Source organism: Drosophila miranda, chromosome XR (genome assembly GCF_003369915.1).
Source record: "Drosophila miranda strain MSH22 chromosome XR, D.miranda_PacBio2.1, whole genome shotgun sequence".
Taxonomy (NCBI): domain Eukaryota; kingdom Metazoa; phylum Arthropoda; class Insecta; order Diptera; family Drosophilidae; genus Drosophila; species Drosophila miranda.
Genome location: NC_046674.1, coordinates 9711603 through 9724697, shown reverse-complemented (window position 1 = coordinate 9724697; position 13095 = coordinate 9711603). Strand labels below are relative to the sequence as shown.

At 51.3% G+C, this 13095-nt stretch overlaps 8 protein-coding genes across 8 annotated transcripts; 5 read left to right on the top strand and 3 right to left on the bottom strand.

The window, feature by feature from the left end:
• The first annotated feature begins 91 nt into the window (after window positions 1–91).
• Window positions 92–589, top strand: LOC108151315. Its single transcript, XM_017279854.2, has 2 exons — window positions 92–200; window positions 274–589. The coding sequence occupies exons 1-2, from the start codon at window positions 189–191 to the stop codon at window positions 505–507; spliced, it is 246 nt and encodes an 81-aa protein (XP_017135343.1). The 5' UTR covers window positions 92–188; the 3' UTR covers window positions 508–589.
• Window positions 590–629: 40 nt separating this feature from the next.
• Window positions 630–1233, top strand: LOC108165375. Its single transcript, XM_017301412.2, has 2 exons — window positions 630–706; window positions 766–1233. Exons 1-2 carry the CDS (start codon window positions 698–700, stop codon window positions 1183–1185), a joined length of 429 nt encoding a protein of 142 aa, XP_017156901.2. The 5' UTR covers window positions 630–697; the 3' UTR covers window positions 1186–1233.
• Window positions 1234–2701: 1468 nt separating this feature from the next.
• LOC108151311 (cuticle protein 38) lies at window positions 2702–3205 on the bottom strand. The gene has a single exon (XM_017279850.2). It carries the CDS (start codon window positions 3125–3127, stop codon window positions 2819–2821), a length of 309 nt encoding a protein of 102 aa, XP_017135339.1. The 5' UTR covers window positions 3128–3205; the 3' UTR covers window positions 2702–2818.
• Window positions 3206–4018: 813 nt separating this feature from the next.
• LOC108151278 (leucine-rich repeat-containing G-protein coupled receptor 5) lies at window positions 4019–5935 on the bottom strand. Its single transcript, XM_017279806.2, has one exon. It carries the CDS (start codon window positions 5894–5896, stop codon window positions 4160–4162), a length of 1737 nt encoding a protein of 578 aa, XP_017135295.1. The 5' UTR covers window positions 5897–5935; the 3' UTR covers window positions 4019–4159.
• Window positions 5936–6854: 919 nt separating this feature from the next.
• LOC108151302 (vitelline membrane protein Vm26Ab) lies at window positions 6855–7475 on the top strand. The gene is made up of 2 exons (XM_017279838.2): window positions 6855–6965; window positions 7041–7475. Exons 1-2 carry the CDS (start codon window positions 6954–6956, stop codon window positions 7404–7406), a joined length of 378 nt encoding a protein of 125 aa, XP_017135327.1. The 5' UTR covers window positions 6855–6953; the 3' UTR covers window positions 7407–7475.
• A 448-nt stretch (window positions 7476–7923) lies between these two features.
• LOC108151310 (EMI domain-containing protein 1) lies at window positions 7924–8735 on the bottom strand. The gene is made up of 2 exons (XM_017279848.2): window positions 8426–8735; window positions 7924–8361 (listed from the first exon to the last, which is right to left on the bottom strand). The coding sequence occupies exons 1-2, from the start codon at window positions 8444–8446 to the stop codon at window positions 8068–8070; spliced, it is 315 nt and encodes a 104-aa protein (XP_017135337.1). The 5' UTR covers window positions 8447–8735; the 3' UTR covers window positions 7924–8067.
• A 175-nt stretch (window positions 8736–8910) lies between these two features.
• LOC108151316 lies at window positions 8911–9399 on the top strand. Its single transcript, XM_017279855.2, has 2 exons — window positions 8911–9002; window positions 9083–9399. The coding sequence occupies exons 1-2, from the start codon at window positions 8991–8993 to the stop codon at window positions 9308–9310; spliced, it is 240 nt and encodes a 79-aa protein (XP_017135344.1). The 5' UTR covers window positions 8911–8990; the 3' UTR covers window positions 9311–9399.
• Window positions 9400–11778: 2379 nt separating this feature from the next.
• On the top strand, window positions 11779–12305 carry LOC117186788 (cuticle protein 8). Its single transcript, XM_033388051.1, has 2 exons — window positions 11779–11847; window positions 11932–12305. Exons 1-2 carry the CDS (start codon window positions 11836–11838, stop codon window positions 12202–12204), a joined length of 285 nt encoding a protein of 94 aa, XP_033243942.1. The 5' UTR covers window positions 11779–11835; the 3' UTR covers window positions 12205–12305.
• Window positions 12306–13095: the final 790 nt, after the last annotated feature.

The window sequence follows — 13095 nt, the reverse complement described above, 5'->3', positions numbered from 1 at the left end:
GGCAGGTGGAAATCTGAGCCGCGTTAAGAGACTGCCAGTCTTGTCTTCTTGGGCCCCAAGGTCGGTGGGTGATTGGTCCGGCTTCTTGGCTTCTTCTTGGGGGTACTTTTCGTTATAAAAAGCCGCCACGCGCTCAACCAGCCATCAAGTCTTCTGACAGCCGCCGCTCTGCTTCCAAGAACTTCAAAATGTTCAAACTGGTAAGGGATCCCTTTGGGGACTATTTTCGGGATGAAACGTAATTAAGTAAAGTCCTCCTTCGTGGTCCTTTAGTTCGTTTTCCTGACGCTCTGCCTGGCCTTCGCCTGCGCCGCTCCGGGTCTGCTGCACTCGTCCTCGGTGCCCATCCTGACCAGCTCGTACCACAGCCTGCCCTCGGTGCGAGTGATCGGCAGCCCCATTTGGACCCACTCGCACTCCCCGTCGCTCTCGCTCTCGCACTCGCACTCGCACAGCATTGTGCGGCCCCTGAGCTACGGCTACGGCCATGGCTATGGCTGGATCTGAGGATCTGAATGGAGTGTCGGGCCACTGACAGACAGCGACGACTGTCCCCCGAAGCCACAAAATATATAATTGTGTGTCTAAATAGTGTGTCTTTATTTCTGAGCTCATCGGAGGGGATCAGAGGGTGGGAATAATCTGTATAAAAGGAGAGCCAGTGCCATTTCTCGAGTTTAGTATCGCTGAGACGGCTATGTGGTGTGTAAGTTGGCAGATCGATGGATGATTCTGATTCTTGATCTGAAGAAGTTGCTGTTCCAGTTGCTGTGGATATTTCTGGCTCTGCTGGAGTCGGGAGTGCTCAGTCAGCCCCTGTCGGTGCTCTTCTCCGGGGACTTTGGCAGGAGCTTGGATGCCGATCGGGAGACAGAAGACCTGCTCTTCTTCGAACATCCTGCCAAGGCGTACTCCTCCGATGATCTGTTCGGGGATGTGCAGAAATTTGTCATTGGCGTCCATCAGTTTGTCCAGCATCCCTCGTCCTCACTGTACAGTGCCCTCAATCAGCTGCAGGCGAATGCGAAAAAGAACCACAAGAAGCAGAAGCACCCTCTGTTCGGAGGCCAGAAAGTGGTTCTCGATCCCCCTGGCAGTGTTTCTTTCAATTTGGGATGGTCCCTCAACTTTCAGCTGACGAACAGCATTGCCATCACGCGTACATACTCGTACAGTCGTGGCTGATGGCCGGCACATGAACAAAAATATAAATAAAATCTGAATTAAAGGGAACTTTTATATAACACTGAGATGGAATTCAACGAGTGCCACAGGCGATGGTGACGGGGCAAGGGGCAACCTTGTCACTCCCACCCCCCGCCCTCACAAGAGCAATACATTTTTCCTAAGATGTTAGACTCTTTTGCATTCTTCAGCCTAGAAGTTGGCAATGCAAGGGCTCGCTTGTGTAGAACGCATGTAGGAGGCATGTAGAATTGTCATGGGGTGACATGTAACAATCAATATATATGTACATACCTGCCACATACATGCATAAATGTGTTTTCCGAAACTGCATTGAAGTGTGGGCTGGGCTTCGTTTGATTTAAATAAACGATATTAAGATTTGTCAACATTAGAGTTGAGAAATTCCTAGAGAATTCCACTACGAAGCGTCGAGTGATCCACCCACAGCGACATATGTACATATGTATGTATGTATTGCATGTTTTGTATGTATTTTATGTATTGTTTTGACACATTCACGAGTGAAATTGTAGATTTATTTCGGCGCTTGATTGCTCGACCATTAATACAATCCATCTAGTAGTAATCCAAGAAGGATTCCCGCACACAGACGAGACTGAAGTGTAGATGTGGAGCCATACTACAGGACAAATGTAGATGTTGTGTAGAAAATAACAAAAACAATTTTTGCATGGTTTTTTTGGGCAAACAATATCTCAGAGGTGTAGGCGTGGCATGCCTCTTTGACCGATTGCTGGCAAATGTTTTGGTCAAATATTCAGCAGAAATTGCGACATTTTAGAAGCTGATGCAATAATTTAGTGGTCCCCTAATAGGGGGGGGGGGGGGCAATGATATGAGAGTGCCATGTCCATTTCCCCCCCTCCAGCTGGTTATTAATAAAATGTGAGCTAAATGGAAATGCAAGTTATGCATAATATTTTGCAAACAAATGAAGGCTGTGTTCTCTTGGCTCCGTCTCGTTTTCCGCCCGCCTCTGTTCTGGGCTCCTCGACTCTGTTCAGTTGAGTTCGATTCAGTTCTGTTTTGTTCTATTTGTGAGCTGCCACAGATTATGTCTACGCTGTGGAGTCTAATTTTAAATGCGGCACGTTGCATTGTCTCTGTGCTTGCCGGATAAATGTCGCTTGTCGCACGCCTCAGAACATGTATATGAGAGCCAAGGATAATTAGCCCCGTTATCTGCCTCAATGGCGCCGTGCCAATGGCAGGATGCAGCCTCTATTTGTATGGGACTATTTATGAATGAACATTTTCCGGATGTTTGCAACAAACAAAAGGAAAGTATCCGTGTGTTTTTGGTCTTACGGTGGCTCCATTCGTGTGGAGTGGACTGCTATTAGCACCCACGTCTCCCGTAGAGACGCCACACTGGGATCTTTAGGGGCACGTATATATATATATATATATATATCTTTAAGAGCACATATATGTATTCACCGAAAAAAATAGTTCTTTCACTTCAGTATGGTGTCATTTCCCCACGAACGAATGAAAGATATTGGCTCTTCGTTTGATTAGAGTTTATTTCTGTGATTCATTTGCTGGATTCGTTGCCACGACTTCCGTTCAGGTGGCAGGTGGGCGGGTGGCACTTCCGGTGTGCTCTCTACTTCTTCAGCAGCAGGGGGGCGGTGTATGCGGCAGCTGCGGCATAGGGGGCTGTGTAGGCGGCAGCGTAGGGCGAGGCGTAGGCAGCAGCGGTGTAGGCAGCGGTGTACGGAGAAGCGTAGGCGGCCGTGTACGGAGAGGCGACGTAGGGAGATGCCACATACGGAGACGCCACATACGGAGACGCCGCCACGTAGGGAGAGGCAGCCACGTAGGGGGCGGAGTAGGCCAGAGGAGCCACGATGCCGGGCTTGGCGGCAGCGCAGGCAATCAGAGCGAGGACAACGGCGGCGACGAACTTGAACATCTTGGAAGGATTGGCTTTCAGATTGTTTTACTTGTTGAATGGAACAAATGCAACTGATGCCCGAACAGGCGGTGGGCCGTAGCTTATATAGCTACAGCCCCACACAGTGCCAGCCAAACGGCCTTGCAAGGTCTCGGCGCCAACAGCCCAACAGCCCGTGGCCCCTCTTTGGCCACGCCAGTCACGTAGCCCCCGGAGTGGGTCGACACAAGCGACAGAAGCGTCGAGTACTGTGGGGAAGTCTCTTTTAATTGAACAGCATTAAGCTGGCCAAAAATTGATACCAAATATCAGCCTTTTTGCAGGTTTTTCTAGCCGTCGAAGCAGCAGGTGTGTCATCAGTCATCAGTTTGAAACACTCGACAGTACAGCACGCCAAGACTGCCCTCGCCCTCGCCCTCACCCCCGCCTTCGTCGCTCTGATGGGCTGTGTCTGTGCCAAGCCCGGAATTGGCCTACTCTGCCCGGTGGCTGCTGTCTACAGCTGGGAATATCGCGGCAACTTTGCGGCACCCTACGTCGCCTCTCCCTATGTGGCATCGTCCGATGTGGCATCACCGCTGCCTACAGCGTAGCCCCCGTTCTGCTGAGGAAGTAGGAGCTGCCTGAATGACTGACTGACTGAATCGAAGAAGAATATGGCAAATACTATACATAAACATACAGCTCTGATATCAGGGAACTGAATGAATCTCGTTTGTGTTTACTTTTTGCTCATCAGTTGTTGGCAGGCCTGGCCTGCTATCGGGACTGGGACTGGGACTGGGAATGGGTTTGGTTCAAGGTCTTTGGCTTGGACTTATCTTCAAAAACAAACACAAAGGCTAAAGCCTACAGACTGCAGGAAGCTCTCCCCCGACGTCACAGTCCGATAAGATATGAGTGGTCCAGAATTTATAAATTTCTCTTCCGTATTACAATTTATTCAGAGATTCTTTGAGAGGGAGTGAGAGAGAGAGAGACTTAAATATGCTAGGAGTCCTATATCTAGAGTTCAGTTTTGGGGCTAAGGATCGACGAGGATGGGGGCTGTCACATCGACAGGTTGGTATCCATTGTGGCACTCGAATGGAAGACAATGCTGCTGCGATTGTGGCGTCCGGAGCGACGAGCCTTCAGATACTTGACGGCGACCAAGGCGATCAGAGCCACGAGGACGAGGCCCCCGAGGATATAGGCGAAGACCTTCATGAAGGCCAGATGCAGTTCCAGATTCTGGGAGTGGGCTCCCACCAGCTCCAGCTGCTTGGACAGCGCCTGGATGTGCGTGTAGAGGGCTGTTTCCTCGGCGCCGAAGGAGGCGTTGACCGCCATCTGCGACTGGCTGATGCAGGAGACGTCGCGGATGTGCGGGGTCTCCTCGAGACTGTTGTCCGGCTCGATGTTGAGCACCACCGACTCGGGCAGCGAGGGCGGGATGAGCAGGCGGTGCAGATAGGAGCAGTTGAAGCGGTTCCGGGAGACGCCCAGCTTCTGGAGCATCGGGAAGGCGTCGCCGAAGGTGCGATTGCCCTGCAGCTCGGTTAGAGCGTTGCCGTCCACCAGGAACTTCTTGATGTTGGCCAGATACGGCACGAACATGTCCAGATTGAGGCTGGTCATGTTGTTGAACGAGAGGTCGAGTTCCTCGAGGTACTTCTGCTTGGAGAACATCCCGAACTTGAGCTCTCGAATGCCGTTGCCGCGCAGATTGAGGCTGCGGAGTCTCTTCAGTTGGGCAAAGGTGCTGACGTTCAGCTGTCCGATGGGGTTGTCGGAGAGGTCCAGGTAGTGCAGGGACGTCAGATTCGTGACGTTGGCGATGCTCTGCAGGCGGTTGGCGCTCAGCTCGAGGGTCTCCAGCTGCAGCGACTGGTGCAGGATCAGCTGCGAGATGGCGTTGTGGCTGGCCCGCACGAAGCGGGTGGCGTTGATGGTGAGGTTCGTCAGCTGGTTGTGGTCCAGATGCAGCTGGTGGACGATGCTCTTGCCGGTCAGCTGGAAGTCCTTCAGCTGGTTGAACGACAGCATGAGGCTCTCCAGGCTGGCGGCCTCTGCGAACGTGTCCGGATGGATGCTCACCAGCTGGTTGTTGGACAGATTCACCTCCTTGATGCGCCGCATTCCGCTGAACACCTCCGGCCGGATGTAGGTGAGGAAGTTCCCCTCGAAGGAGACATTCTCGAGGAACTCGTTGTCCATGAAGATCTCGTCGTGCAGCTCCCGCAGTCGGTTGCCCGTGAGCAGCAGCTTATTGATGATCTGCAGCCCGTTGAAGGCGTTCACGCTCAGGGAGGCGATTTCGTTGTAGGACAGATCGAGCCTCATAAGCGAGTTGGCCCCAATGAACACCGACGTCTGGATGGACGTGAGGTTGTTGTAGCTCAGGTTCAGATACGTCAGATTGCTGGCCGCACTGAAGGTGTTCCGCGTGAGCTCCAGGATGTTCGTGTTCGACACGTCGAGGGTCTTCAGATGGGGAAAGGTCTCGAACAAGTGGAAGGGCATGTAGAGCAGCGTCGACTCGTAGAACTTGATGAACTTGACCATGTTCCCGGGCGGCACGTTCTTTATCACCACATTCTGGCTGTGGGTGACCATGAAGCCCGTCACCGTGCAGAAGGCCTCGTTCACGTCCATGTAGATCATCGGATCGAACTCGTCGCATCGCAGATTGATGTCCCCGGCCCTGGCCACCCCGGCAGCCGCCGACGCCACGAACAGGATCCCCCATGCGATCCCCATCTTTCGAGACACCACCAGAATATCCTCCATCATCATCTTCGTCATTATCGTCGCGAACCGCTCCGTTTCGATGCAAAATTCCAACTGTTTTGCTTTGCACTGCCCTGCAAATGGCAAATGGCATTTGGCATATCTATATTATATATAGGATGATATCTTTCTCTCTCCCCAGATAGTTTTCTGTATTCCAGTAAGTCGGGAATCGGGACGCGGGACGCGGGAGTCGGGACGCGGGACTGACTGGCGATAAAAATTGTCGGTCTGTTGTCGGTTGGCTTTGGTTTTGTTCATTTTGCAGCGAATGAAAGTAAGTCATTCTAGACATTGGAATGGGACTACTATGGTACATGCTCCTATATTTTCCATCCCAAAGAGATATGTTGTACGTACATGTGTGTGCTACATGTGGCTTGAGCTTGAAACTCTTTCGATACCAGATACCAGAGAGACACAGAGACATAACGTTCGACAGTCCATTGAACTTTATTCTTTAGAGATAATCTTTTTTTTGGTTGGGAGAGAGGGGGATTGCATAAATGCAACTGCAACTGCTACTGTAATTACGGAGTCCCATTGAGTGGCAAGTGGCAAGTGGCAAACGTAACCTTGCAAATCGAAATTGGATTAAAGCGGAGCCCTCCCTCACACTCCCAACTCTTTTGGCTTTTGGCTTTTGGCACGAGAGGTTACTCATCGGCCAACGATGCCAATTAGCATTGGCAGTTGGCATCAATCACTCCTCCCAACAGCTACTGGCTACTGCCCACTGGGCACTGGCCAATAGACTCACCTTCAGTGCGGCAACAACTTTTATGGGCTCACTCACCATTTGGAAACGTGCCCGAAATACCAGATCGGGGACTCGACCTCCCCGAAGCCCCGAAACCCAAAAGCCGCGGGCACGTAGCCAGCATTTGGAGCCACTCAAAGGCCGCCCCGCTCTGCATTCCCGTGCAGCGGCGCAGAGCAGTGGTAGAACCATCCGCCCGCTCCCATTCGTACGGCCGGGGTCTGGGGTATAAAACCACAGCTGGCCACTCGGTTGATTATAGTCCAATTTGTTTGCTCAAATCACACACTAATCCCCCAAACAATCTCCAAGATGTTCAAGCTGGTAAGGACTGCCGATCCGCATCCTGGTCTTTCAACGGAGATCCCTACAAGTGTCCTCTCTCTCTCTTCCTTGCAGTCCGCTCTCGTTGTCCTCGTGGCTGCCATCGCCTGCAGTGTGGCGGAGGCCAAGCCTGCCGTTGTGGTGGGTGCCGCTGTGCCCGCGGGTGTGGTGACTGCCACCAGCTCCCAGTATGTGGCACGTAACTTCAACGGAGTCGCCGCTGCCCCAATTGTGGCCCCAGTGGCTGCCGCCTACACTGCTCCTGTGGCCGCTGCCTACTCCGCTCCTGTGGCCGCTGCCTACACCGCTCCTGTGGCTGCTGCCTACTCCGCTCCTGTGGCCGCTGCCTACTCCGCTCCTGTGGCCGCTGCCTACTCCGCCTACTCCGCCTATCCCTATGCCAGCTATCCTTATGCCGCTGGCTACACCACCGTCTTGTAAGGCTCTAAAATGGACTGAAAACTGACTTCGGAATGCAATAAAAAAAACCCCCCCACAAATCAAACTGAATCTGTATCTTCGCTTTTACTGGGTTTTGGGAGTTCTGAGAGGCAGGGGTTCCCAATGGATGGATCACTACCTTAAGTCTCTATGGCTTTGATGCGGGAAGGAGCTCTAGTGCTTAGGCTGTGGGAAAAGAGCTGTTAAAGGAATGAATCCTTTCTCATTCGTTTCTGTCTGGAATTGCATTTGGCTTTAAGCATGCCGCATGGCTCCTTCCACCGTATCGCCGTTAGTCATTAGCAAATGCGGAAATCATCCGGAGAGATGCCAAATGACTTGCGTCATCGAATGCAAATGCCTTGCCTCAGAATACGGTATTGATTGGCGAGGCAAACAAACATCTTTCAGTAGGACAAGCACGTGTCGGCAGTTTCGAATTAGAGTTGCGTCATTGCCACCAATCGGAGAGGCAGGAGTGTGTGCGTGGCATTTGAATAATTATTCGGACATCATCTAAATATAATAATCGTATATTTCCAATCAAAAACAAACCGAAACAAAACAAACATTAAATATAACAAATAATAAACGAAAATTCAACCAGAGCCAGCACCAGAACCAGAACTAGCGGCTAAGGCGGCCTTCATTTTGAGTTGACTCATGGTGTTGGGGCACCAGTGAGTGCCACAAGTGGTGCTGCCACGAGGGGTATAGAGCCGCTGTAGCGTCCGAATGGCAGCCACGCAGCTTGGTAGAACAAGGGATAGCTGGGCGGCAGCACACCCACACCTGGGGGTCCTGGGGGTCCCGGGGGGCCCGGTGGCGGTGCAGCAGCAGCAGCAGTCTGTGGCGGCGGGGCAGCCCGATGGGCAGGCGGGACATCCACCTCCTCGGCAGCATCCCGTATCTGTCCCGCGGAGGCAGCACTCACGAGGAGCAGCAGCAGAGGCACCTGTTGATCGTTGTTCACCGTTGAGCAAGTGCATCTCTCGGGTTTTCTCTGGCTTGAAACTTACTAATTTCCTGTATCTGTACATATCTACGTATCTGTGTATATCTTTGTATCTGTATCAGTATCTGTGTCTGTATCTTTTTTATCTGAGTTCTGACTGCTCAAAGTTCTAGAAATGGAATGAAACCCAAGCCGGAGATCGGACTGGCATTTATAAACTTGTGGAACCCGGAGGTACAGCCACTACTAGCCAGTGGGTCAGACCAGGCGAAGACTTGTAGTACGAGTATCCATCGATTGACTGATGGATTCGATCGGAGATGATTCGCTATTCCAGGCACGAACTCGAGTGCCTGTTCGATTTGTTTATTGTTTTTCGTCACGCGTCTCTCAGAAACGAAACCAAAAGTGCCACAGCAAAGATTCTCCTTGGTCCGCCTGTACAGGTATAGTATATGGTCTTGGAACCGATTCGAGCGTGGCTTTTGCATACCAATTTCCAGGGATCACCTTCGCTTTTGCTGCTGTATCTGCGGATCTGCGGCTATATAAATTCCGATGCCGGGTAGCAGCAGATATCAGTCTACTGCCTGAGAACCAACCACCAACAACAACCAGCAACCAGCAACATGTTCAAATTCGTAAGGATCGAAGGATAATCCCTGCCACAGGGAACCCCAAGGAGTAATCTTCATCTTCTCCTCTTTTTTTTACCCGACAGTTCGCTCTGTGCCTCTTCGCCGTCATGGCCTGCGTGGCTGCCAAGCCCGCGGTGGTTGCCCCACTGGCGTACAGCGCCTACTCCTCCCCCCTGGTGGCCGCCTCCCCCTACTCGTCTGCCTACACCGCCGCCTACACAGCCCCCGCCTACGCCGCCTACTCCGCCTACTCCGCGTATCCCTATGCGTCCGCCTACTCCGCATACCCCTATGCCGCCTACTACCGCTAATCAGGGACGGGCCATTGAAAAAGGATAATCTGGACACTGGACACCCTCCCCTCCCCCAACAATATGGATACTCCTATATGCACCTGCAACCACCTGCACAACCTGCACCACCTGCACATCTCTGCACTGCACCGCCTTCAGCCCTCTCGTTCTTCTTCCTTTCGCTCCCCAAACACACTGCTGGAAGCTGAAAATGAACAAATGGAAACAGGACCCACAGGAAACACCGGAATATACAATATCAATGTCGAAATAAATAATTTGCACTTTGCGTGAAACGTATACAGCCCAGCCCCCTTTTTTTTGTGGAAATTGTTTTGCAAATACTCGTGTGCCGGGCCGGGGATACGCCCAGCAGAGAGTCTGCCACGTACCACAAGACAGCAGCGAGTGTGTGCGTGTTGCAGGCCGGCAATCGAGGAGGATCTGTGGCCTTTTCATTGGAGCACATCCTGTGCTGAATGTGTGGTTTCAACGGGGAACAAATCAGTTTGTGGGCCTGAACGAATAGATCACATCCTCTTACCCATTATACTATTTATTGTGAGCATTATTATTACTATTTTTATTGCGCACATGGCTATTTTTATACCCGATACTCAAAATGAGTATTGGGGTATATTAGATTTGTGGTAAAAGTGGATGTGTGTAACGTCCAGAAGGAATCGTTTCCGACCCCATAAAGTGTATATATTCTTGATCAGCATCAATAGCCGAGTCGATTGAGCCCTGTCTGTCTGTCCGTCTGTCCGTCTCTATCAGCGCCTAGTGCTCAAAGACAAAAAGACACAAAGGGCGAAAATCTGTGGCATCCACAATTTCAAAGATACGAGAAAACTGAAAACGCAGAATCGTAGAGGATGACTATATGTTCTAGAGTGTAAAATCTAAGACAGATCGTATAATTATTATAGCCAGAAGCAAGAAAACAATTTCATTCTTTCTCGCTCTGTCTCTCTCTAACACACACGTAGCATAGCCGGCTTTGCTTAGCGCAAAACATTAGCGCCTAGATCTCAGAGACTATAAAAGCTAGAGCAACCAAATTTTTGATCCACATTCCTGAGAAGATCATAGAGAACGACCATATCTATCAGATTGCTGAATCTGGCTCAGATCGGATTATTCTTATAGCCAAAAGGAACAAATCAATTTGCAGTGGCTACGCAGCGCCCGACGTCAGACTGATTTTCTGTCTCTCTCGCACGCACTCTTTGTCGTGTCGTTTAATATTAGCGGCGTCTGCCGGAGGGGAGTTATACTGACTTAGTATCGGGTATAACTGTAGAGTTGCGGTCTCCGCAGCAACTCATAACGTTCCCCCTCGTTTATAAATAGCATATCCAAAAAAATATGAAATTGATGGCTGAGAACGAGAATTGTTGGAATTTTCATAGGATTTTTGTATATGTGTCGATACAATGGCTATGCAGGGAGAACGGGAACGGGAGAGCGGCGGGAAAGAAAAAACAATGATTTGGTACAGTGGGCAGTGGAAAAAGCGATCACCACTGACTAATGTTTAAGGAATTTGTTAACTGGGACTGGGAAACCCGACAGGCCTTATCTGACGATATAGCGGGCCAAACTTTTCTATTTTCTATTACGCCAAACACTGTGCTCTTGGAGGTTTTTCCCGTTCCTTCAGTGAATTAGAAGAACATCATCCCTAGTCGCAAGCTCGTCAGGGATTTACTTTTTGAATACCATTAATAACCCGCCATAGTAGTGGGTCATCGGAGCAATAACCTGCAAGGAAGTGCCTCTAGTTGTGAGTGCACTTTCTGTAGCCACTGTACATATCAGATTCATTGACCCCAAAGGCCTTTCCTGTCCATTGTTGCCCATTGCCTTCCACCTCAACCGAAGGGCTTCGATCCGGCTGCGTCCCTCGCTGGTGGGATAAACCACTTTTCGTATTTATTTGCATCTCATCTCTGATTAGAATGCAGAGCAGCGCGCATCGCGCATCGCGCTCCCCCCCCCCCCCCCCCCCCCCCCCCCCCCCCCCCCCCCCCCCCCCCCCCCCCGGACTACCGGAGTTGGTTGAGATGGGAGGCACGTCGTGCCCAAGGAGAGGAGTATCGAAGCGGGTGGAGGGAAGGGAAGGGAAGGGCGGTGTTGAATGGAGGCAAAGTGTTAAATTATGATAATTGAATCCGCAGAAGGCAGCTGCTGACGCCAGTGCGGAAATGTCATTGTGGGAGGAGACGCCACGCACTCAGTCTCAAACGCGAAGAGGAGCAATTACTGCAAATAGATATAGATATAGGAATGCAGAGCATATAAAACACTTATCCACTGCCATCTGGCCAGCAATGGCCATGCAAAGAACGAGTGTTGGCCGAAGTGTTGGCCCTGATATGCGTACGTGATGCCAGTGCTGCCATTAAACGGTTTTCGTCAAGGATGGGCCTTAAGTGGTTTGTTTTGGGCGAGGGCTTTCGACTATATAAACCACTCTCGACTGTAGCCAAGATGTCATTCAGAAGTCAACCTTCCAAGTAACACAAACAATCAGCAAAATGATGAAATTCGTAAGTAGAATGAACCCCTGGCTCCATCAAGAGGACTCTTCTTAATGCATCCTCCTTCTGCTCCTCCTCCTTCTTCGATTGCAGTTCGCCCTCGTCCTGTGCGCTCTGTTCGCCGCTGCTGCCCCCAGTCCCGGACTCCTGGCCTACAACGCCGCCTACTCCGCCCCGCTGGCCTACTCCTCGCCGTTGGCCTACACTGCCCCCGTGGCCTACTCCTCCCCTGTGGCCTACACCGCCGCGTACGCCCCCTATGTGGCTCCCTATGCCAGCAGCGTGAGCGCCCACACCGTGGCCCACAGCGCCGCCTTCCCGGCTGTCTATGCCGCAGCTCCAGTGGCCGCTGTCCTCAAGAAGTAGGATGCCACACGCGCATGCCACAGCCACAGACACTCGTACGACAAATAAATAAATGCAATGCAACAATGCAGCAGGCCCACGCGCTGACTGACTGAGAAATATCCCCTCGAGTTTCATTTTCTGTGCCATTCGATGGTTCTGGTCTCTGGTCTCTGGTTCATTGACTTTTGACCATGTTCCACAATCTAATCCTTGGGGCTTTCCTTTTAGTGCGGCAGCGAGTGTCATTTTTAATTGAAAATTGCGTGTGGCAGAGGGCCACAGGGCCACAGCTCTTAGGTTCCTGCCCCTTCAACTAATGCTGCCGCTGTTGCTGTTTCTCTCTCTGTTGCACTTAATTAAAAGGCGCCGCTGAAATTGCATTTCGTTAATCGCAAACAATCAATAAGCCAAAGGAGTCACGCCCCTTGCCACGGCTCTGTCCCCCGCCCCCCGCGCCCCGCCCCCATTCGTGGCATTAATCATACCGTGCAGCGTGCAACCAGCAGGCGACAACCGGCAACCCGCAAACAGTGGAAAATTGGCAACAAACTCTTGGCCCAGAGAACGACATTTAACTCCGACTAAATTTGCAAATTAAATCTAGTCTTTGACTCGCGTTGATGGCAAATTCGTTTAAATTCGTTGTTTTCAACGCCTTTGAAACGCCTCCTTCCCCAGATCCCACCCTCTCCTGCTCCGCCTCTACCTCCTCCACCGCTTGCTGCTGCCGCTGCTGTTGCTGTTGCACGTGGGACTGGGGTTCTGGCAGCGAATGTACTTGTCGCTGCTGCAGCGCAAAAATTAAATTAAAATCTTTGGTCTCGACGGCCACGCCTCTTCCGAAAAGCGGGTTGAGGCGGGGAAGACCCAGAAAATGCATTTCCCATGGAAACACAGAGAGTACCCTGC